At 59.4% G+C, this 23,883-nt stretch overlaps 1 protein-coding gene across 1 annotated transcript in view; it reads left to right on the top strand.

Annotated features, from left to right (window-relative positions):
* FOXK1 (forkhead box K1) overlaps nucleotides 1–17,149 on the top strand; it is an 81,635-nt gene extending 64,486 nt beyond the window's left edge. Inside the window, exons 4-11 of the mRNA XM_077758843.1 lie at nucleotides 2,127–2,312; nucleotides 11,596–11,752; nucleotides 12,279–12,425; nucleotides 13,053–13,246; nucleotides 14,621–14,787; nucleotides 14,947–15,231; nucleotides 16,058–16,282; nucleotides 16,631–17,149. Coding sequence (XP_077614969.1) covers nucleotides 2,127–2,312; nucleotides 11,596–11,752; nucleotides 12,279–12,425; nucleotides 13,053–13,246; nucleotides 14,621–14,787; nucleotides 14,947–15,231; nucleotides 16,058–16,282; nucleotides 16,631–16,905 — 1,636 coding nt within the window. The 3' untranslated portion in view covers nucleotides 16,906–17,149. The remainder of the gene's footprint in view (nucleotides 1–2,126; nucleotides 2,313–11,595; nucleotides 11,753–12,278; nucleotides 12,426–13,052; nucleotides 13,247–14,620; nucleotides 14,788–14,946; nucleotides 15,232–16,057; nucleotides 16,283–16,630) is intronic.
* The last annotated feature ends 6,734 nt before the right edge of the window (nucleotides 17,150–23,883 follow it).

Raw genomic sequence — 23,883 nt, 5'->3', positions numbered from 1 at the left:
CTGTTTTCTGTCATTCCCTTCTGCCTTGTGACATCTGTCATGGGCCAAAGCCACACCCTCCCTCTGGCTGCCTGCAGTATGCTCTCACCCATCAGCACGGGGCTGGTGTGGTGCGGGGCACCCCCTCCATCTGCACACCCTGCTGGCAGGTGGTCAGAGCCGCTGGCTGTGAGGACAAGCAGCTGCTGAAGGAAGAGATGCGAGAGGACAGAGAGCCCATGTGTAACCACTCCTCTCTGTCGCTTCCATGTCACACTGAGAACAGGGCTGTGCGCGTGTGTGGATGCCTCAGCTGGATTCCTGATTCCTGTTTCGGGGACGGTGGCCACCCTCAGACATGAGCTGGGACGGATGTGNACGTCTAGAGAGACCAGAGGCCTCAGCATCCTAGGAAAACATGTGCTGTAACTTTCTCGCCAAGATACCAATCGATGAAGGAAACTTCTGTTGGGCTGTGGGAAGAAGGAAAGTGGAAGTGACCTCAGCATTTCAAACCGTGGCTTCCAAGAAGAAAATTCCAGAATATTTCCAGATGGCCGCGGTGGTCTCTGGCAGAACCATGGGGGCGACCTCAACACGACAAGGACAGACACCTGCCCCCCCGCCCCCACCCGGTGTGCTGGCGTCCAGACCACGTCCCCCAGGATCGGCACCACGTCAGGAAGCAGTGTCAGAAGCCCCTCTGTTCTGCTCTTAGGTCTGGAAACACGAATGTGGTGCCCACGGCTCAGGATCCTGAGTGCCGCTGGCTGCAGGCCCCCCTTTGTTGAGACCCGGCCCTGGCGCCCAGGGATCTAGAAGGATCAGTACTGGCCTGTCGAGCCGGTTTGAGTTACTGACTTTGTCTGTGAGGTGCAGACAGCGTGGCTGCTAGAACAAATGCCGACCGTGTCGCCGAGTCATTTCACGAGAAGGGGGTTCCCCGCTAGAAGGCCCAGGGGAACCCCGTGGGTGCAAGCACCCATGCACTGTCTGGCGGGGTCTTAGAGCTGATTTTGACCTGTCCTTTAATCTTGTTTTTTAAAAACTATTTTACTGAGAGGAAAAGGGAAGTCAAATGAAAGGGGTCTTTGCCATGTCCGTGGGAGTCCGAGGGATCCAGTGGCAGGAGGGGGCCAGTGGCCTGCCGGCAGTGGCTCCTCAGGGTTGCGCCACGGGGGGACCTGGACACGCACCCAAGCTGCGCATCGCATGGCATAATTGGAGCCCCTTTCTGAAACTCTGATAAATGCATTGGAGGCAGGAGTTTACACGCACCATCTCCAGCGCCCCCCCCACTGTACCCCCCATTTTTCACAAAGAGCCTTTTCTAAGCAGTTGCCACGGGCGAGACTGTCACTGGCCTCGTGGGCAGCTCCTTTCATTTGGGCTCCCGTTTGTGTGCGTGACCCAGTCCTGCATTTCCAGCCTGTTGAGGGCCTGTCCCTTTAGAAGTCAGAGGGCGCGCTGGAGAAACAATGTCCGGCTTTTACAGGCAGACGTTTCTTGGAGGGAGGTGACACACACACGCACGCACACACGCACACACACACATACACGCGTGCACGGGGTGGGACTTGGATGTGCAAAGCTGGGTTTGTTTGCATGTGGTCGCCTGCCTATAGAAAATCCAGGGCCCAGAGCCGATCGTGCAGCCGGTCCCTAAGTCCAGCCCATGGTCCTGTTTCTCCACAAGGGTCCTGCCGCCCCAGTCGAAGCCCCACCGCTTCTGTCACGCTCCATAGCATCTCGCAGCTGCACCACGGGTGTCTGTCTGCAAACTCTCCGCAGGAACGGTGATCCCAGCATCTGTCCCGACCAGCGTTCTCTGTGACGGTGAACCCCCCTCAGGTCCCCTGCAGCCACCCCAGGGGACGGGAGGTGGCTCTGTGTGTCTGAGCCTCCGCTGGGGTCCGTCTGGGTCTGTGCGTCTCCCTTCACACGTGCAGGGAAAGGAGAGCCCGTATCACTATCCACAAGCATCCCAGTGACAGCATCAGAGAGAGGATTTCTGGTTCGCTCTGGGAACTGCAGAGGGACTGAAGGCGGAGGTTCCATTACTTGGTGATCTAGAACCTTCTGCTCCCAACCCTCGGCCTTCCTCCACATTTCGCCCGTGCTGACCTGTGCTCTCCCTTTCCTCGCAGGTGCACTCTTCGATTCCCCAGCACGGCCATCAAGATCCAGTTCACGTCGCTGTACCGTCAGGAGGAGGCCCCGGCGTCTCCCCTCCGGCCCCTCTACCCACAGATCTCCCCCTTGAAGATTCACATTCCGGAGCCGGATCTCCGCAGCCTAGTCAGCCCCGTCCCCTCCCCGACCGGCACCATCAGGTAAGCGGCCTGCCCTGGCCTATCTGCGGGCCCTCCACAGAATTGGGTCCCGGTGCCATCTGAGAAAGAGGAAGGTGACACAGAAGGTCCAGGCCCTCTGGACACCCCGTGTCACTCTGGAAAATGGCACATGGATGGAAAGTTTGAAACTGTTTTAGGTGCATCCAAGAGAAAACCTCTGGAGAATTCTCTTATAACGTGGAGCGTCAGGGCCCCACGAGTCAGGCAGGCTCCGGGCAGCACTGAACTTTTTTTCAGTTTTTCTGAACTCCATTTCTGAAGTTTTAGGATTCTCATCCTTGGCGTGGTGCACAGAGGGCTCTTGGGGGAAGGTCTCAGGAGATCACATGGGCGGGGGGCTTGGCTCTGTGTGCCGCTTGTCCCGCCCTCTGCCTGCATTGTCATGAAGCGCAGAGAAAGATGTGTCAGAGGGTCAGCATTTGGCACCGGCTGGAGCAGTTTGCTGCTTCATTAGCGAGGTTTTCAGTGAAACTTGCTTCCTTTTTTTCTTCACTGTGTATGTGGCCCTGAGGTCCAGTGACCCCATACCCCTGGTGCTGGTGCCTCGGCTCCAGCACCTTCCTTGGTGGCTGCAGCCTCAGTGACCGTGTCAGCCCTGGAAAAGGCAGGCGGAGGCTTAGCCTTACTCTGAAGATGCCTTTGCTCTCACACACATTCTGCTAGGGCCCCAGGTTCCCGGGAGTGCCTCTGAGCCACACTTTGAAAACCGCTGCGGCACGGGCAGGAGCTTTGCTGTCCCTGCAGCCTCCCTCACCACGCAGCCACGCTGCAGCGGGCCCGTGTTCAGGAGCCGTGTGTCGCTCAGTCTCTTTGTAAGAATCATGCATCACTTGTGCCTTTTGCCTTCCTGCGGGGACCCGCTGGTTACAAGTTGGGAACCGTTTGCACTGAGTTGGCTTTGAGTCCATGTCCTGCGGAGCCAGTGAATAGGTATGTCTTTCTCTGCGGAGAGGGCGGTGGGGACGGCATTGAACGTGGCCTGGCCTAAAACCCACGTCTGGGATGTGAATTCTGCTTCCAGCTGTGTGTCTGGTCAGCGGGAGAAGCAGGGGTGACTGAGGCCGGGCTCTGCAGCGCAGGAAAACTGAGTGTGTGTCAGATCCTGGGTTTAGAGCCCTCCATGCCTGCCGCATCTCGACCACTCCGGCTCTTCAAGGAGGCTGCCTTTTCTTCAGCTCCTTCCAGCTTTCTAGAATGGCTCTGTTCTAAAACCCAAAACTGAGCGTGTGATCTCATTATTCTATCGAATGGCTAACTTGAATTCGACCTAGAACATGAGGGGCTTTTTAAGTTTTGTATTTTTTGTTTTTTGGGGTTTTTTTTGTTTTTTTTTTTTTGTTTTTTGAGAAAGAGGGAGAGGATACGAGCAGGGGAGGGGCCGGGAGAAGGAGACAAAGTGAGAGAGCCAACAGGGGAAGAGCAGAGAGAGGGCACGGAAGATCCAAAGCAGGCTCTGCTCTGACAGCAGAGAGACCGACCTGAGGCTCAAACTCATGAACCGTAAGATCATGACCTGAGCCACCCAGTCGCCCCTAGAACATTAGTTTTATGCTCTCACACTATGAAAGTGTCCCTGCACGCACTTATGTGTGTACTTCATACTTAGATAAGAAAAATGACATGGCGCAAAGTGACGTAGCCACTTTGGGAGACAGTCTGGCTCTCCCTCTCTCACGACGTGCCACGAGACCCAGCAAATACTGGGTCTCGTGGCAGTGTGAGGTCCGGGCAAATACTTGCACCCAAGGGCTCAGGGGAACATGAGTCAGAATAGCCCCGATGGGAAAACAACTCAAACGTCCATCAGCTAAGGAACAGATAAGTAAAATGTAGGACATCCTTACTGCGGAATGCCTCTTGGCTGTAAACAAGGAATGAAGTGCAACACTGACAGCAACTGTCTGGAACAGGCAAATCTAGAGAAAGCGAGGGGGTACTGGGCACCAGGGCCCCCCGGGAGCCTGCCAGCTATTACGGGGGTCCTTCCTGGGGTGATGAAAATGCTTTGGAATCAGAGCCTTGAGGGTTGCACAAGTGTGTGAACGCCCTGAAACCACTGAGTTGTACCCTCCAGACGCATGAATCACATCTCCGTGACACTGGTGCCGAGAGGTGGCTCGTAAGGTGCTCCCTGGCGCAGCGGCGGGCACGGTGGCTGAGCGTGGTTCACGCCCGTGCTGCCAGCGGCTGAGGGCTGGCCCTGCACGGTGCAGGTGGGCTGTGGGGTGCCTTCAACGTCCGGCAAAGCCAGACCAGGTGGCAGGCATGGGGTCTTTAATGATCAGTTTATAATCCAGCCAAATGGACACTTTCTAAGGAAGAGGAATGTGCTGGCCTGTACCTGGGGGCCGTCAGAAAATAGACGCCCTAGTATAGCAGTCGGGTTCTGGCCCCTGCGCACTCACCCCCTGAGCACTGACCCTCTGCGGCCCCTGTGCGTCAACCCCTGCGCACCAACCGCCTGCGGCCCCTGCATGCTGCCCTGCGTGGAAGGGGGGCGGTGGCTCCCTCAGCAGTGAAGAGAGGCCTTGGGCAGGCTTGTGAGGGGCCAGTCCTGGGCTGGGACCTCAAGGCCGCGTCCCCACCCCCGCGAGGGACTTGCTTCTCTTTTTCATGCGGCAGAATATTGGGGCAAGAAAGTAGGCACTCTGGGACTGGCCCTCTCCGGTTTTGGCCTTTAAAGTATGGCAGAGAGGATTTCTGTTTATATCCCTTTATCTTCATGCTGAGGAATCCAAGTGTTTAGAAACCTCGGGGGCCCTTGTGGTTTTGCTTGCCAAGATCCTGTTAGTCTTCGGGCCAGCGCAGGGGTGGAGCCTGGTGTTTACAAACACCACCACCCTTTGTCTCCTCCCTGGGACACCCCCTCCCTGCAACTGCAGGGGAGGGGAGGAGGGCTGCAGGCTGGCGCCCCGGGGCCCTGCGTGCCCGGCTGTCATGGCCCCCAGGCCCTTCCGACAGCGCATTGGGAGGAAACTCCTTTTCTCCTAGTTTGGTGTGCCTGAGTCCGGGCGGGCGCCATTGGCCGGTGTGCTTGTGTCCCAGCCCGTGCCATTGGCTGGTGTGCCTGTGTCCCCGCCCACACGGCCGCCTGGGGGCCTCTCTTTGGGTTTCTCTCCTCCGTGGACCCGGTTGGTTTCTCCAGCACCCTGCCCAGCCAGAGCCCCGTCCCCTCCAGGGTTTTCCGAGTGGCGGTCCCTGTAGGAACATTCTGGATTCTGATAATAAACAGCCCCCACCCCTCCCTCTGGACCCCGCCCGCCTTCCTTTCTGTTTGCCCTTTTTCTGAGTCCCACCCCCCTGCTGGCTAGGGGTGTGGTGCGCCTGTGGTTGGATTTTGCTTTGTTTTTGGGCGTTTGTTTGTGTTGCATGTGGGGTGGTGGTTGCTTTTTTTTTTTTTTTTGCGCTGATGTACTCCACCCAGAAAATGAATGAAGCTCTTTGAAATAAATTCTGCTGTCTTCAGCATTTTGTTGACTTTTCTTTCTGCTTTGCAAAGAAGTGGTGTTGTCAGGAAGAAGTTGGTTAATCATTTTCTGGGTTTTATAAAGCAAGAGGCCAATCTATAAAAAACGCTCTGGGAGTTGACTTTTAGGGAAAGCTCCGATTAGAAGCCAGAGAAAAGACAGCGCGGGAGGAGAGGGGCTGGTCCTCCCTGCGAGCCAGACCTCAGACGCTATTCCTTTAAGAAGGCGCTTCTTGAACTTGTTCAAGGTAGAGACCTAACCCCAGAGCGGTGATTTGTGTTAAGTCAGGCAGAGTCCTGGCCACAGGCTTCGAAACCGCCTTGAACCGTGGTCTTCACTCGCCGTTCCGCCTCCTTGCTGGTGGAGCCCTGCTGCTCTCAACCCAGGAGAAGGGCAGACTCGGGCCCTGCCCTGGGGTGACGTTCCCTGCATCACGGTCACGGCTTGTCGCCGCATGTTGCCTGCAGCCTTTGCATGTGCTCCTCCTGGGCCGCTGGACGCTGCTCCCCTGGGGGCCACCTGCCTTTGGAGCACCTGTACCTGTGGACGTCACACCCCAGCTTTCCCTGCCTGAAAACTGCAGGGAAATGAAAACTGGTTCATCCACACGGAACGGTGGGCTCTCCCCGTTCTTTACGTCCTCCCTCCTGCCGAAATCGGGCCAGGGTGGTTTGGGTTGTGAGAGGTGAGAGGACGTTCCGGTCTTTCCCAGGGTGGCCGTTTCCTGGTTCTCAAGGGGACCCTTTGAAGGTTCACGCCTAACGTTTGCTTGGCTGTGTGCTTAAACGACCTGTTGCCCTCCTGCTCCCGCGGGCACGTGACAGGCCCCGCCCAGGCCTCTCACTCTGGGACCGGAAGCCGGAAGGGGTGGAGCCGAGGGGGTGTGGGGGAGGCCTCCCCTCTAGGTCCTCAGGACCCGCCCCTCGGGCCCGCCCCTGGGATGTGCAAGGCCTGGTGAAGTCCAGGCCAGTTCGCCCACCGTGCACTGAGGCCAAACGCACCGCAGAGACTAGTTAGGCCTCAGAAGCGGCTTCCCAGGGTTCCGCAGCGTCGTATTCGGCGTTCAGACAGGTCTCAACAGCTGGCCTCCGTGGACTTTGCTTCCCTGTTTTTATTCCTTTCAGATCACGGCGATGCTGTGTACGCGCTATGCAGTCAGACACCTCCGGGAACCAGCTTCCCGCGGTGACGTTCCCGGGACGGGGGCACTGGGCGCACCTGCTCCAGACGTCCTCACGGAACAGCTGTGGCCAGTCCTCCCCAGGGAGGCCCCATGCGGCCCAGTGTCCTACGCGGGGCCTTTGCCCCCATTCGTGCTGGGCCTCGGGTGCCTTTCCGCATCACCGCCCGCAGTTGCCCCGCGACAACCGGCCGTCTCCAGGGCCCTGCCCTCAGGAGCAGTGCTGCGCTGGTCTCACAGGCCGCAGGCCAGGGTCGGCCCAGCCCAGCAAGGCTGCTGCTCCGAATCTTCTACCCATCTTATGCTGATGCAATGGAGTTCTCAGATTTGGTCATTTTAACATATGCTCTTTGGGGCGCCTGGGTAGCTCAGTTGGTTGATCGTCTGACTTTTTTTTTTTTTTCTTTTATGTTTATTCACTTTGGAGAGAGAGAGGGAGACAGAGACGGGGCAGAGAGATGGAATCCCAAGCAGGCTCCACACTGTCAGCACAGAGCCTGATGCAGGGCTCAAACTCATGAACCTGAACCAAAGTTGGACACTTAATGACTGAGCCAACCAGGCACCCCAGTTGAGCATCTGACTCTTAATTTCAGTTCAGGCCATGATCCCAAAGTTGTGAGATCGAGCCTCCCCGCTCAGGCTCCGTGCTGAGCGTGGAGCCTTCTTAAGATTCTCTCTCTCTCTCCCTCTCTCTCTCTGTGTCTCTAAAAGAAAACGTGAAATAAAATAGGCTCTTTAAGAGTCACGAGCCACCAGATTTTAAGAACAGTCATTAAAACAGCTGTTACGGATGCTCATGCCAGGCGTGCGGAGGGCTGGACGCATGTCTGCCCCTCACCTCCACAGTGACGTTCACAGGTCAGAAACAGCAGCTCACAGCAGATCAGATCTGCCCAGCAGACTGTGTGCCACAGTTGAACGTCGTGTTCGGCTGGTGTGCCCAGGCATGATGCCAGCACTAATTGATTTCATTTAAACTTGTAAAAAGTTGGTTTTTATCAAGGGAATATGTGAGCTGATGTAAGAACAGAAATGCTCTGCGCAGCCTGTGATGGAAAGGAGTACTGCCCTGGCCCGCCGTAGTGGCACTGTGGTGGCCCCGCAGTGACTGACAGTCCAGCCCCGCCCTGGGTGCCCTGCTGGTGTCTGCTTCCCTCTGCGTGGTCCACTGCCAGCGTGTCTCATGTTGACTTCCTAGCTAGAAATTGGGCTGTGGGCTTGGTGGGCACCACTGATGGCTCTGGCGCCCACATTCCCTCTCTGCGCCTCGGCCAGTTCTGCTGGGCTGGGGGGGGGAGGGGCGGTCCGGCTCCAGTTCCTCGTCCCTGCAGCCAGCACTGGCCAGCGAGGCCCTTGGACCTGCCGGAAGAGCTTCCCCGGGAGCCTGGGCTCCCTGCGCCCGCACCCGGCCAGGGGCACCTTTGACCTTGACTCCCTCTGCCCAGCAGGTCTTCCCGACCTGCTCCTTGGTTTTAGTGGAGAGCGTCCCCTGTCACTTCCTGGGAAAGAGTACCGGACAAGTATATTTAGGAAATCATTTTTCTCCATTCACGCTAGATGAAGGGCTTCACTGTGCGGGGAATTAGTGCAACACATTTTCCCCTCAGAATTTAAAATCGTTTTCTAGCTTTCAGTGTTTCTGTTAAAGAGTCTGGTGCCCCTCTTGCTCCCTGACCCTTTTGGACCCACTGTTTGCCTGCTGACTGCACAGTGTGGGCCGGTCCGTGATGACCTTACTGTTCCCTGGGCCCAGGGAGCCTCCCCTCCTGCACTTACCTCTCTCTCTCACCTCCCCCTCTCCCGCCTCCCCCTCTCCTGGAAGGCTTTCTCCTCCCCACCCCACCCCACCCCTGGTCCTTTACCTGAACTTCCTTCCTTGTCCTTCGAAACTGCCTTAGCAGCCTTCCCACCAGCTCATAAATGCAGTCTGTGCCTTGGGGACAAGGTCAAGGCCACACTCTGTCTTTCCGGGTGCAGACTTCCTGAGCCAGCCTCCCATCGATTGGTCTTTCTCAGCTTGAATTCTTACCATCACAGTCAGACCTGGAAATGCATTTTCCCATCGGGCTATTTCTTCTTTTCTAATATTTGTAAACACAGGATGCAGTGTCATTGCCAACTGTGACCTGTGTGGTCACAGAGGTCCCGTCTGGGCCTAGGCTGTCACCTGGACAGCCTGGGTTTGCTCTGCTGAGACAGCGGCCCCAGGGCAGAGTGCCCGCCACTCAACACATTAAGTCTTTCAGGCCTGAAACAAAAATGTAACTCGGGAGCACTTTTCCATCAAAGGGGAGTTGGTGACCAGCAGAGGAAAAGGCACGTTCAGCTTTGATTCCCCCTTTAATCGTGAGTCAGGAGGAACAGACGCTTATTTCATGTGACATCTGGTAGGTCATGGCTGCTCGGCCTCTGCTGCTTTACGGAGTTCAGATCCAGGCTTTCCACGCACCTGCGTGGTTGGTGAGCAGTTCTTTGCTTGAGCCTGGTGTCCAGGCAGGGCCCCACCGTTTCCTCTCCCACCCCCTCTGGAGATACACAAGGCTGTTTAGACTTTAAGAATTTTTTTCAGGATCCCTGGCTGGCTCAGTCATAGAGCACGCGACTCTTGATCTCAGGGTCATGAGTTCAAGTCCCATGTTGGGCGTGGAGCCTACTTTTAAAAAAGAAGAAGAATCTTTTCCAGATGTTGCTAGTAGTCGGGAAGATTTCCAGTGGAGTAGGAAGCTCTGGTATGGGACACTGAATGTCTCAGTGGGTTTCCACAGAGCGGGAGCCTTGCTTTAAGCCCACGGCCCCAAGCCCCCCCCTCACCCCTGCCCCTCTGAGGCCCCTCTTTGAACTGAGTTTTGTCCAGCTCTCAGATCTTCCTGAGCTCACGTGACATCTCTCTGCCTTCCCTTCACGTGGCCATGTGACATCTGGGCGGCCGGGTACCAGGCACGGCCCTCTTGGCCCCGGGAGACAGCTGAATGGGGCTCATGGAGAAGCTAGCCACTCTGAGGCCAGAAGGGCTGTGCACACACACGCGTCTGCCTGGGACGCGCCTGCTGGGCAGCTGTGGGGTCACGGCCAGTACCTGCCAGCACAGCTACCGGGCACCACAGAAAGTGCTAGGGGCGGCCCCCCTTCTTTCCGTGAGCCGCTTTCACTACCCTGTGTATTACTTCATTTGAAATCATTTTTGGCAAATGACAGCCTTTTCTCTCCCTGGGTTTTGCCTCAGAGTTCGATGCAAGTTTTCCGTAGTCTTTTACAGAATGGTGACATGGGACAGGTGGCCGTGTGCTGAAGCCCACAGGCCACCGTGTGTCGTCTCCACTGGTGAGGGCGCCCCATCCGCAGCACGTGGCTAGGGTCCCCCCCGCCACCTGGTCGGGTGTGGACCTGTGTCCGGGAAGCATGTCTCTGGGTCTCAGCCCTCGTGGCTGGAGGAAGGCTTACAGTCCCATCCACATGGGGTGTGCAGCATATGGGGACGGGGCTGCCTCTGCGCCCGTGCCTCCTGGGCTGCCGCACCATTTGGCACAGCGCAGGGCAGAATCTTCAGGAAGCGCCCCTCACGTCAGGGTCACATGACCGTTGAACCGCCGCCTCGTGCCGTGTGCAAGTTTTGCCTGTTTTCAAGCACGCGGACATGTTACCAGTGACATCCCCACCCAACTCACATTATAAGTTTAGGTTTTGTGTATTTGGTTCCAAATTCAGTTAAGAAAAAATTGCTTTTGTTATTGTTTTCTGCCTTTACCAATGGGAGACAGATCCGCCAGCCAGTGGTTGTTGGGCCCAGGGGAGGAGGAAGGTTCTGGACACTGCGGGGCAGGATGCTTGGGCCGGAAAGTGGAGCAGAGCACATGGCACGTGTTTGGACACCTGGGGCCTTCTGGATGGTTCCTGGTGGGGTGCTGGCCTGGCAGGCGCGCTCCTGAGGCCAGGGGCCTGCTGTCCGGGCAGGTCCCAGCAGGGGCACCTCTTACCTGGGCTCATTACCCCCTCGGTGTCTTCATCTGTTTCCTCTGAAAACTTTAGAACAGAACTGGTTTTCAAAATCAGAATGTTGTGGTTTGATAACCAAAGTTCACCTGGTAAACGAGAGCGCCAGACCAGNACTCGGGACCCGCTGGAAACAGGAGTGGTCTTGGACCATGGATGGTTCCAGCACAGAGGTTGAAGCCGTGGCTGTGGCCGTGGCCCCTGAGGAACTAGGGAGGGCTGGTCCCAGAGGTGCTCCCGCCCTCTCTGAATTCCACGGCTCCCTGGCCTTTGCCCACAGCGCCCTCGTGTGGACCAGTGAGCACCTGACAGCAGCAGCAGAACAGGGCAGCCTGGCCGTCTGCGGTGGGAACAGGAGGCCGATGGGTGGCTGCCCTGGAAACCCGCCTGTCAGGACCCACCACTGCCTGCTGTGAGCACAAACTGCCGCCACACGGACCGTCCCTGGTCGCACGTGGTCTGTCCTTTACCAAGGGGAGGTGCAGTGTCCTGATAACGTAGAGAAGGAAAGGGTCAGGATTTCTCTGTCGCCCTGTGTCACTCAGATAGGTGCTGAGGTCCTGCGCCACCAGATCCTCCTTTTCAGGATCCCAAACTTAGGACGTGTCACTTGTCTCCGCAGTGTTCCCAACTCCTGCCCGGCCAGTCCACGTGGAGCGGGCTCGTCCGGCTACCGCTTCGTCCAGAACGTAACCTCGGACCTGCAGCTGGCCGCAGAGTTCGCCGCGAAGGCCGCCTCAGAGCAGCAGGCGGACACGTCCGGAGGGGACAGCCCCAAGGTCTCGGGGCTCCAGGCGCACGGGGCTGCGCGGCGGCCGGGCGTGGGGCGTGGGGCACAGGGCGGTGCCGGCGTGAAAATGAGCCGCAGCTGGGGACAGGACGCTGCCGGGACGGCCCGGTTTGCCCGCTTGCTGGTGGTGCCTTGAGGCCCCGTGGATGCCGTTCTCCTCCTTACCGATTTCCCTCGTCCCCGTCTGCTGGTGACAGGGTGGCTTCAGGCCTTTTATGAGTCTCTGCGGGAAAATGGCAAGTTTTTCCTTACAGCACTGCATCTTGGCTCATTGCCATCCGATACCCATTCTGAAGTCCGCTTGTAGAGGAAGGGAGAGATTTCTGACTCTTCCCCGTGGGGGACAGGCGCAGCCAGGCCCCATTGACTGCTCGCGTGTTGGTGAAGCAGGCGGCGGTCGCTGGGACGGGGCTGGGGGGCACGCGGTCACTGTTGGTCCATGTCAGAAGGGCGCTGTCAGGAGGGACCAGGCGGGGTGCCCCCGGGAGCTGACCCCGCGTTGCATGTCTCCACAGGACGAGTCGAAGCCGCCGTACTCCTACGCGCAGCTGATCGTGCAGGCCATCTCGTCCGCGCAGGACAGGCAGCTAACACTAAGCGGCATCTACGCCCACATCACCAAGCATTACCCTTACTACCGGACGGCTGACAAAGGCTGGCAGGTGAGGCCTGGAGCCCGAGGAGCCAGTTTCTGGGCCTGCCACCCAGGAGCAAGGGCGCCCACAGGCCGGGCGTGTTCTGTAAGACGGCCGGTGGTACAGAGATGCCCCCATTGGTGACCTGTGGTGGATCTCAGATGAGCCACAGCCCCTGTGAGTCCAAATAGTCTTGCCTCTCTCTAACGTGCAGAACAGGGAGGGTCAGTACGTGTGCCTTATTATGTGTTCACGCTCACCACACCTTACAGTCCTGGGCTACACAGGGACCAGGGTCGTCAGACCTAACTTAGCGGTGTCACACTTGCTTATGGACGTTTTCCCGGAGTCGCTATTGTCCCTTGGCTACTTGATTTAGTATAGGTTCTGGACTTGGCAGACTCCCGGACTATGGCTTGTCTTTCTGTTTTACTTTTTCTAGAAAGAATGCTATGCTCAATTGTGATAGAAAAAAAAATACCACAGTGCCTTTGCACTTGCCAGTGAAACACAGTTACCTTGCCAGCCTGTGGCGTGCCCTCGCTGGCATCATCTCTGGGCTGTGCCATCACTTCTGGTTTCGTGTCTGTTGCGTTCAGATTCAGGGTTCGTTTTCTCTTGTGCTAACTGGCAAATGTCTCTGTTTGTCCACAGAATTCAATCCGGCACAACCTCTCTTTGAACCGCTACTTTATTAAAGTCCCTCGTTCCCAGGAGGAGCCTGGGAAGGGGTCTTTTTGGCGAATAGACCCTGCCTCAGAAGCGAAGCTCGTGGAACAGGCATTCCGGAAACGGAGGCAGAGGGGCGTCTCCTGCTTCCGCACCCCCTTTGGGCCACTGTCGTCCAGGTAAGCCTCTGCCCTGACCCTCGCTCAGAGGCTGGCTTCCCCAGACGTCCACGTCACAGTAGCATTTTGGGGACTTTAAACTTGTTACCTGTTTTTCTCGAGCGGGGCTGTCTTAGGACCAGCAAGGTCTGTCACGGCAGAGTCAGCACATAGCCAGCTCGCTGCTCCTCTGACCTGTCCGCTGTCAGCAGCCAGTGCCATAACCTAAGTAGAAATTGGAATAAAGGTGACAGTCACATCGGTAAAGTTGGGATTCGGGATGTTTCAGCGGAGCTCAGATTTTCCAGACCCCACGTGGCTTAATGGGAAAGTGGAGGGAGACCATGCGAGGGTGACCAGGGCTGGTGTGCAGGCACCCCAGGAGCACAGTTCCACGGGCGTGGCCTCTCCCGGCTTCCGGGGCTTGCCGGCTGTGCCCGGTCCCCCCGCGCTCGTGGGAGCATCACCCCAACCCCTGGCTGCATCTCCCCGCCCCCAGGGAAGGGGGCGTGTTTGTGTTGGGCAGGAGACGGGCAGAAAGTGGGGTGCACTTGGTGCAGTGTAAGGTCCTGCTAGAGATGAGTGACGACTGTCACAGGCTCAGGGACTGGGGGGGACCCAGGTGCTACCAGCTGGAGCGTGGGAAGGAGCAGATGGGGTCCAGGCCTGGGTGGGAGTCTGGCAAGCCAGCTGGCAGGTGGGAAAAGCAGTAGGAATCCTTGAGGGCTGGGGGCGGGGAGAGTGCCAAGTCTGTGCCCGGGGAGACCTGGGTGCCATTTACGGTGACAAATAAATGCAGAGTGAAGGTGCCATCTCCCCAGCTGCACCCAGGCAGCCCCGTCGTCCTGCCTTGGAGGGTTTGTGTTGATATTGACCCTGTGATTCTGCTCGCGGGACACGGGTCCCCGTGCTGTGTGGCCGGTCCCAGGCCAGCCTCACTGGCAGGAGCCGGATGGGGGCGCTGTTGCAGAACCGCGGCCGAGGGAGCAGCCTTTCCCGAGAGGTGAATAGCCTGGAGGTGTGTCCTTGGTCCTAGTGGGTTCTTTATGCCCATCCCGCCAAGGCTTGTAATTTTAACGCGGACACTGAGCCACTCTTGCGGAAGCTGGTGGGTCCCTTTGAGGAAGTGAGTGCTCTGAAGTGTGGCTCTTGCTGGGAAGCCACAGATAACGTGGCGCTCTCCCATTCACTGGGCTCAGTGCCCGCCGCTGTTCCATTCATCAGGCAGTGTCGTCATGGGTGTGGGAAGCCCCTCGTGAGGACAGAGAAGCGTCAGGAAAAGCCGATGCAGGTGGTGTGCGAGACACGGATGCAGCAACGTTCACATTCAGGTGCCATCTCCATTCCTCATTCTGTGTGCTTACCCCGCGGCCCTTCCTCTCGTTGCTTCCATAGGAGCGCTCCGGCCTCGCCCACCCACCCTGGGCTTGTATCCCCTCGCTCCAGTGGCCTGCAGACCCCAGAGTGCCTGTCTCGAGAGGGCTCGCCCATTCCACATGACCCCGACTTTGGGTCGAAGTTGGCGTCTGTTCCGGAGTATCGGTATTCCCAGAGCGCACCCGGTAAGAGTGGTCTGGGGGCCTCTGCGTGATGTGGCAGAACCGTGGTGGGAGGGAGCCTCGTGTGCACGGGCTCAGCAGCCATGTGGGGGCCTCTGTGTGACGTGGTGGGAGGGAGCCTCACGTGCACGGGCTCAGCGGCCACGTTCCTCCCCTTCACAGGCTCTCCCGTCAGTGCCCAGCCGGTGATCATGGCCGTGCCTCCCCGACCTCCCAGCCTGGTGGCCAAGCCCGTCGCCTACATGCCGGCGTCCATAGTGACGGCGCAGCCGCCCTCTGGCCATGCCATCCACGTGGTGCAGCAGGCCCCCCCCGTCACCATGCTCAGGGTGGTCACCACGTCTGCCAGCTCTGCCAATGGGTACATCCTCGCCAGCCAGGCCTCGGCAGGAGGCGCCCACGAAGCGGCGGGCACGGCCGTGCTGGACCTGGGCAGCGAGGCCAGAGGTAAGGCGGTCACACGGTCCCCAGGCTGGGCTGGTGTCTGGGAGGTCGTCCATCAGCCTGGGCTACGAGGCTACAGGGCCACATGCTGAGGACACACGCAGTCTCTGGGGACCGATGGCTCTCCAGCTGCTGCCGCACCTCCTGCCACGAGCTTCTCGGGGAGTGCATCCTTTTAGATCCATGCCAACCCCCATCCTCAGTGGTCGCGCCTTCGGGTGCATGTGGTCCTCGAGGAAACGGCACTGGGTTGTGGGGCTTGAGGCTGTGGTCCCAGGTGGGGGGTTGGGGGGGGGAATCGTTGCTCTGGAGCCCCCAGCAGGGAGTCCTTAGAGGTCACTTAAAATGAAGAACAACCACAGATTCCTACGTGAGGCCTCTCGAGCCCAAGGATACCGTGTACTTGTTGGAAATGCAACGCCGGCCGTGGAAGACGCTGGCGGGAGCTTGACTCCGGGGCCTCCTCCTTGTGGCCCCCACGCCTGTAGGTGTCATAACGACAAAGACATTTTGGGGAAAGAAGTCCGTGACTCCGGATGCAAATGTTTTCATTCCAGATGATAACAGTTTTTTCTATGTTTACGTTTGGCTTGCTTCAAATTCAGGACCTGTCAGTCTTTTGCTAAAACCGTGTTACTCGTTTTTCTGTTGTTTCAAACGTATCTCGTCAGTAGGATTTTTCTTTTGAGAACATTTTCCCCAGTGTCGATGTCGATGCTTTAAAGCCACAGTCCGTTCCCCGTGTAAACAGACTTCCTGCCGAGGCACGTGTGGGCGTGGGCGCGGGCGCGGGGTGGCCGCAGGGTTCGCACACCCTGTATTCCTGCAGGCCTGGAGGAGAAGCCCACCATCGCATTCGCCACCATCCCTGCCGCAAGCCGCGTCATCCAGACAGTAGCCAGTCAGATGGCCCCAGGGGTCCCTGGCCACACAGTCACCATCCTGCAGCCGGCCGCTCCGGTGACCATCGGGCAGCACCACCTTCCAGTCCGGGCCGTCACTCAGAACGGGAAGCACGCGGTCCCCACCAACAGCTTGGCTGGCAGCACTTACGGTGAGGCCCTGCCCCCCTGCACCGCCTCGTTCCGCCCGTTGCACCCACCTTTTGAGGATGTCCGGTCGATGCAGCGATCCCCTTGGCGCAGTGCGTCTGCATGGGCACTGGTCAGGCCCGGGCTGGCGCCCCGCACGGGGGCAGAGCTCCCACCCTGGAGCTCGTGCCTGTGGGATCAGGAAAGTGTTGGAGAAGGGCAGTGAGTCCTGGCAGGGACTGAAGCAGGGGTGGAGCTGCAGGGAGGGGGCGGGGAGGGCCCGTGTGGTCAGCCTGGCCGCCCTGCCGTGGCTCCACGTGTGCTGGTCTCCCCCGTTTGCCAACACGCACCTCTCTCCCCTCCACTCCCAGCCCTCACCAGCCCCCTGCAGCTGCTGGCGGCCCAGGCAAGCTCATCCACGCCAGTGGTGGTCACACGGGTTTGCGAGGTGGGGCCCGAGGAGCCCGCAGCCGCCTCCACGACCGCCCCCGCCCCAGCCACCGCGGCCTCCACAGCCTCCGCCGCCTCTTCCACTGGGGAGCCTGAGGTCAAAAGGTCGCGTGTAGAGGAGCCCAGTGGGACTGTGACGACGCAGGCCGGGGTGATCGCGGCTGCTGGCCCGCAGGGGCCTGGCACCGGGGAGTGAGACACCCATGTGCGGCCGAGTGGGACGCTTGCCAAAAGGGATTCTGGAGCCGGGCCGGACCGCCGACCGCCTGCTGCCTGCAGACCACGACGCAAAGGCCCCACACTGACCTGCGCACGTGCCAAACGGACAGGGTGGCCTCAGCCTCCCCTGCACCCGGACACGCTGGTCCTCCCCGTTCTGTCTCCTGTCCCTGCTGTGGTTTAAAACAAAACACATAAATGAGTTGAGACAGCTGATTGTACGACTCGGGAATTGTCTGTCTTTATTTCCTTTCCCCTCCACCACCTTCTCTCCTGGGCCCGTGGTCGAGGGCGTGGGGGATGGGCCGTGGCCCGGCGCCTGGAGGAGCGGATCACGGGCAACTCAGCCGCGAGCAGAGGCGAGGCTTCCAGAGCAGCCATGGCCCCCAGAGGCCCGGATGGAGGCCATCGTGCCGGGGAGGCCAGCAGCGGCCCGGATGCTGTCTGCGGCGGATCGGGAGTGCGCAGGAGGGCAGGCGCTGCCAGAGCCCACATCATCTGGGGGTGTTTTCTCCCTAAAGTAGCAGCCTAGAAAGTGTCGGCATGAATCTGGGGCGGGGGGCGCAGGCTTGGCTCTCTGGTTTCTTGAAACAGTGGGATTCAGGCTTACTCACAAATCTGAGGTGAACACGAGGGAGCAGGTGTCCACGAGGCCTCTGGGTGTGGACAGCGCAGCAGCCATAGGCATTAATCCTGGGACAAGTCGATGCTGCTGCTCTGTCTGCTAACTTCAAGGAAGATCGACGGCCTCCCAGACTGGCGTTCGGGGCAGAAAGCTGTGTCGGCGGGGAGCACTGAGGGCCCTCGTCCACAGGCTGCGGAGCCAGGAGTCGGTGAGCCCTGTGTCCTCTGCGGCCTGAGGCCCTGGGGCCCGGATACCGTGGGACACACAGCACTGCTGGAGGCCTCGCATACCGTCGGCAAGGGACAGTCACTTTACCACCTGAGGCGCACCTCCTAGGCCCACAGCACCGGGCCCCGCCCGCCCCTGCGCTCACACTTGCTGCCTCCGTGGGTTTTGCCTGCGACCTGGCCCCGTGACCAGCAGGCGGCAGCAGGCACCCTGGAACTGCAGATGCCCTTGCTGCTGGGGCCGTCACCGCGGCCAGAGGTGAACCGCACTCCTGGTTTATAGCCCACTTCGGGGTCCACGTTATAGCTCTTCAGCTCCTCTTGGAGAACATTCTCAGGAAACGTTAAGTGGTCTGTAAAAAACAACTTTGAACTTGGCTGGCCGACCCACACTGGTTTTCCCGGTGGTGGACACTGGGCCCTGCACCGAAGTCCGGTGGGGACGGTGTTCCTTCCTGGAAGTGGCATGTCCTCAGCATTAGTCTCCAGCCAGCAAAGCTGTCCCCCCACCCCCACCCCCCAGGCCCTATGGCAGCACCGGCCAGAGAACTCGGCCTCTGCAGCCCCTGAGAGGAGGAGCAGGCCTGGCAGGTTGGGCATGGTTCCAGCTCGAAATGCAGGGGAAACCGTGGGACATGGCCTCGAGGCATTCAGGCAAGACTGGCTTAGGTGCCGAGCGTGGCCTGGCCGTGGCCAGCGCTTGTTGGAGGCCAGACAGCCTCTGTCTCACTGCCGTGGTCATCAGTCGCCAAGGACAATTATGGAGTGTCCTCAAGTCTGGCCTGGTGACACCTGGCCTGACATTCTTCAGGCCCCAAACCCCTTGTTTCTATGGCAGCGACTTCAAGGGGGAGAGAAGCTCCCATGAAGCCCTGCCCAATGTCTTCGGTGACATGGGGGTGGGGACGGCTGAGCCTGCCATCCTCGGTGACAGGAATCCGCACTCTGTTCGCGCTGACGTTTTTTGTTTTATAAACTCTGTCTTTTGCAGCAGCATCTGGTGTGTGCATGAGAGGGCGGGTGGCTTGGGCTGGGGTCCTGCAGGCCGTCTGCCCTGGGCCTTACTGGAGAGGATCCAAACCTAGGGCCTGCCTTTGGGTCAGCTGTTATGAGGTCCCGCTGAGGGGACTGCGTTTGCTTGCGGGCTGGCAGGACAGGCCTGGGTTTGCCCCCGTGGGAACGCTGGGCTGGCAGCCCTGCACAGAACACGCAGGGCAGTATGGGCGCGGATGCGGGGCAGTGTGGACGCGAACCTGGGGCAGTGTGGGTGCGGACGCGGGGCAGTGTGGGTGTGGGAGAGTGTTGGGCCTTCTCCTAGTCTGGTCAGTCTGGCCCTCACCCTCTGCTTGCCCGACTTTTGAGACACTTCGGTTTCTGTTCATGTTTGGCGATGGGCCACCCTGTGTCCAGGCGGTGGCTCCCCGAGAAGGAAGCCAGGAGAGGGCAGAGTGTCTGCTGGGGGGACTCTGCCATGTGGGAGCTCGTGGGACTGAGGAGGGCACCCTGTGCAGTCAACTCAGACCAGACGCAGAGCAGTGCAGGACAGGGAGCGGGCGACGCCTCGGGGGAGCTGCCGGGGGAGTGGCTGGGTGGGTTCACGGTCCTCCGACTAGAGAGCAGGCCTGCCTCCTGCCTGCCCTTGGCCAGGGACGGGGGACCAGACCACCAGTTGCACCACCAGCGGAGAGGTGGTTCTTTGCCCCCGGAGCCCACTGCGTGATGGTCCCCCCTCCCCCCCCGCCACACACACACTGGAAGCAAGAGTGCCAGGCCAGCAGTGATGAAGGGACCGCGGCCCTCAGAACCTGTTGCCTGTGACCCACCACAAGCGTGGGCTGTAGAGGTGGGCCAGCCCCCGCCAGGCAGGGGGAGAAGCGGAAATTGCTCAATTCCGGCGCCATCCTGGTGTCAGTGTGATCTCAGGTGTCTGAGAACCTTCTCTTTGGTCACTGGGGGCCCAGGTGCCCATGAAGGGGGCAGCCAGGCAGATGCTCGGGCTCTGGGAAGGACCGGCCTCCCCAGTGACACAGGGCACTCGGGCCCTCTCCGCCCGGACCCACCTCCCTTCTCTGTCTGCTGCTCGACCCATCACCACACTGACCGGGACCAGGTACGGGAAAGCACCCTCTCTGCACGGAAAGAAGTCACAGAAGTAACTTCTCAGTAGTAGAGTGTTTTCCACCAGGACAGTCTAGCAGCCAATGGAAGGAGGAGGCTTGTACCCAGAGCTCAGGGGCCTGTGTCACAGGCCCAGTGAGCGCCACAGTGTGGTCCACAGAAGGCCACGGGGGGCTCAGCCCCTGCAGCCCCAGGGTGGACCTCACTAGCAGTCTGCATCTTTCCTGCCCGTGGGTGCTGTCCTGAGTAGGGTGAGGACAGGCTGGGGCCGCCTGTCGGGGGCTCGGCCAACTGTCCTTTTCCAAGGACTTACAGGTGACACGACTCACATCCCTCGGTGAGGTTAGACACATGCCGGAACCGCCCCCCTCACCCCCCCATCCTGGGACACGGCTCCTCGGCCTCACCCCCGCACTGGGGACGGCAGGACCGATGGCCAGGCACACCGAGCCCCGCGTGCTCACGGCCGCTCCCGGCAGCTTCCCCCTTTCTCTGTCTGGTGGGTTCGTGTTTGAGGTTTGCTGTTTTCCCTTTGTTCTTGTTTAAGAGCCAGGCCACATTGCGAAGGTGACGAAGGATTTCTGGGCTGCTGAAGTGACTGTTCTGTGATTCTCAAGCTGGCGAGGTGGGGCCCCGCTGTGCCCCGACGGGTTCAGTGGGGACCTTCTGGTCCATTTTCTGCTCCTTGCCGGGGCTGGCGGAAGAGTGGTTTGGGGCCATGGGCCTGATTCGGCTAGTGCTCCCCTTCCTCTGAGACTGGGTCTCTGTGGAGCATCCGGAGGGGGCAGCGTGAGATGGCTCCATTCAGAATTCAGGAGGAAGAGAAGGCCTGTCTTTGGCCTTGGGGTCAGCTTCCTTATAGAGACTAAAACAGGCCTCATTTGAAAAAAGAACACTTAGTTGGATGTGCGAAAGCATCAGAGAGGAAGAAACGACTTCCCTGAGCCCTTAGGGCCAGAAGGCAGCCCCCGTGGGTGTCTGGTTCTCCTTCTGCCTGGCCCTCGAGCGACCGTACATGGCCTGCGGGGCCGTCTCGGGGTCACACAGCACAGCCCCCCTGAGGGCAGCTGTGTGCGCAGATGCTGANGCCCGGGGCCCCAGCTGCACCAGGGCCCCCTCTTCCCCGACCCACGGCCCCGCCGCTAGTTCGGCTCAAAGCAGAGCACGTCCCCCCAGCCCCCTACAAGCCGTCTTTGTGATACCTCTGCCTCGAAGCAGTATTCACTGGGAAGAATGTAAGTTTGCCCGTGTGGCCCTGGGTGGGGCCGCCCTCCAGACGGGCCTCGGCAGGGGTGGCCGCGCCTGTGGTCCCTCGCCCCTCACCCGGTGTCTGTCCCTCGTTTCCAGCTTGTTCTCCTGTTTTATAAAGCCCTTTCCTTTCACACGTTCCTTGCCAAGGCCTCGCTTCCCGCATTAGGTTTTACGTGCTCAGGACCCGGCCGGTTGGGTGCGGGGGACCTGAGACGGGAGTCTGTGACGCAGGAGTGTGTCCTCTGAGCCCACTTCCCCAGTTGTGGTTGAGGAGAATCGGTTTTGTCCTGTGTTGAGCGAGGCCGCCTCCTGAGCCGCCAGGGGTCCCAGGCCATGTGGGGCCATCTCTGCCAAGGTGCTCGCCCTCCCACCCCCCTCCCTGGCTCGGCCCTGGCGCTTGGAGGGACGCTCCTCAAGCTGCATCACCGGCGCATCCTCGGAAGTCAGCGTGGAGGCACCAGGGCCTCGGGCACGACAGGGTGCCCCCTGTGCCCACGCCCCTCGGGCAGGTCACACGGCAGCTAAACAGAGGTCAGACGTCTGCAGGGTCGCCTCCCTGAGCCCGGCAGACCCCTCGGTGCCTGCACCACGTCAGAGCCAGTGCCCGTGCCGGCTGCTCGGGGGTGGGGGGGAGGGGCCCGGCTCCCTTCTAGAAAACTACCCCTGCTTCCGCCCCGAGACGCGCGAGCCTGGTTCCGGGGACTCGGAGCCCAGCCGGCTCATTGTAGGAGGCCCTCCTACCAGTCACCCCCAGTCAGGGCTTCCCCCGGAGCTCTGCCCGCCGCCCGGGGTGCATGTGCACTGCGTTCTTACGCAGCGGGGGAGGAGAACCGTCTTTGACTGGGCTTGGGGGCTCTATCTCTAGTTCTTCTGACCTCGGGTTTTGGCCGTGGGGACTCAGCAGAGCGAGCGGAGCAGTGACTTCCTTTATGGGCATCTCTGCCCCGTTCCTGGCGCCTGCTGGCCTCTGGGTGCACCGGGGAACATGAGGAGTGGGACCCCGGGGGCCGGCGGGAGGCCAGCCACGTGCACACTCCCCGGAGCCGCTTCCACCGCCTGCCCGCCTGCCGGCCGCGGGTTCTGGTCTCGTCCCAGGTGGGCCGGTGAGTCTCCAGGTGGCTCTTTCCCCTTTGCTCCAACCCAGGTTGGAGTCAAATGATAATTGGAANAAGAAGGGTGCTTGTGCCGCAGAAGGTCCCTGACCTGAGATTTCCTAGAAACATGCATCGGTCACAAACACATCTTCAGTCAAGTTTCTCCAGCACTTGTGCGCATGACCTCCTCACCTCACCAAGCAAAACACCTGGCCGATTTTGCAGTTGCCTGCAGTCGTAACTGAAGTTACGTGTTTTCTTTCATGTTACCCTGCTGCCCCTGGAAGATTAATGGAGTCTCTACATTTCAGGATTTTAGCCAAATAATGAGCAAGAGTGAGAATAAGTTCTGTGAGCTGTGCTGGCTAGTTAGCATCTCTCTGAAATGTGCAGCTTTTTAAGTTTCGGTTGCTTTTTCTGTTGTTCATTCATTCATCCATTCAATCATTTATAGAAAACNCCGGGGAACATGAGGAGTGGGACCCCGGGGGCCGGCGGGAGGCCAGCCACGTGCACACTCCCCGGAGCCGCTTCCACCGCCTGCCCGCCTGCCGGCCGCGGGTTCTGGTCTCGTCCCAGGTGGGCCGGTGAGTCTCCAGGTGGCTCTTTCCCCTTTGCTCCAACCCAGGTTGGAGTCAAATGATAATTGGAAGAATTCTGGTTATTCTCTATTCGGGAATCTCTCCTGGAATGGTTTGCTCATGTGGTTCATCTAAATATTTATTGGTTTACTCCATGTCAGAAACAGTAGGACGTGCCCGGGAGGCCAGGCCCAGGAGGGATGTGGCCGTGAGGATGGGCCACGTGCCCTGGTCCACCGTCTGACACGTTGCACGTTTCCCATAGCTGCAGTAACGGGGCTTGCAACTCTGAGCTGTCTCCCAGAGTCCCGAGCACGTGGTGACCCATCGCCCAGAGTGCCGAGGGACCTGGCCGCACCGCGCGAGGGCCCTGACTCGGTGGGTTTTCCCGGCACGAGGTCACCCGGCGTGAAGGATGTGACACTGTGCCTGTGACCTCTTAAGCCCATGGCCTCTAAACTTCTATGTTAACTGGCCCAGACAGTTCATCTCCTTCTTTTCCTTCTTTTTTAATCCATAAAGATGGGATTTAATCAAACATTTTAAATTTGGCCCTTCCCTCCCAGTTCCCTCTCCAGAAGGCTTTCTAGACACCCGAATACTTAACTTACGCGGCTCAGTCTGTATTTCAGGATAGGGGTGGGGGACGAATGAGACAAAAGTACAACCCACATTCATGCCTCGATCAGCCCCGAAAACCCTGTGCCCGCAGCTCGGCCCACGTGACGAGGGAATAAAGCAGGACTGAGGCTCCTTACTTTCTCTGTAAAGATGACTTGGGGGGTGGGTGTTGGGGGGTGTGTGTGCGCGGGAGGGTGTGTTTTAACAGTGGCTGGCTGAAGAATTCTTCACCGTATGTTTAATCATCAGTGCTTTAAAAGTGGCAGTTCCCACACAGTGGAAACTTGGGTCTGGCCCGCTGGACGGGAGGGCGGCCTGGGCCGCAGGGCTCATCCACCCAAGGGTGCCGCAGGCATCTGTCTGTGGGAGGCCCTCCCGGGAAGGACCCAGCCACCCCAAAAGGTGGCCAGCGGCCCGAGGCCCAGTCCGTTCCCGTCC

The sequence above is a fragment of the Crocuta crocuta genome, unplaced genomic scaffold (assembly GCF_008692635.1).
Source record: "Crocuta crocuta isolate KB4526 unplaced genomic scaffold, BGI_CrCroc_1.0 scaffold273, whole genome shotgun sequence".
Lineage (NCBI taxonomy): Eukaryota > Metazoa > Chordata > Mammalia > Carnivora > Hyaenidae > Crocuta > Crocuta crocuta.
The sequence above is the reverse complement of the archived record's forward strand: the minus strand, read 5'-3'. Positions and strand labels throughout refer to the sequence as shown.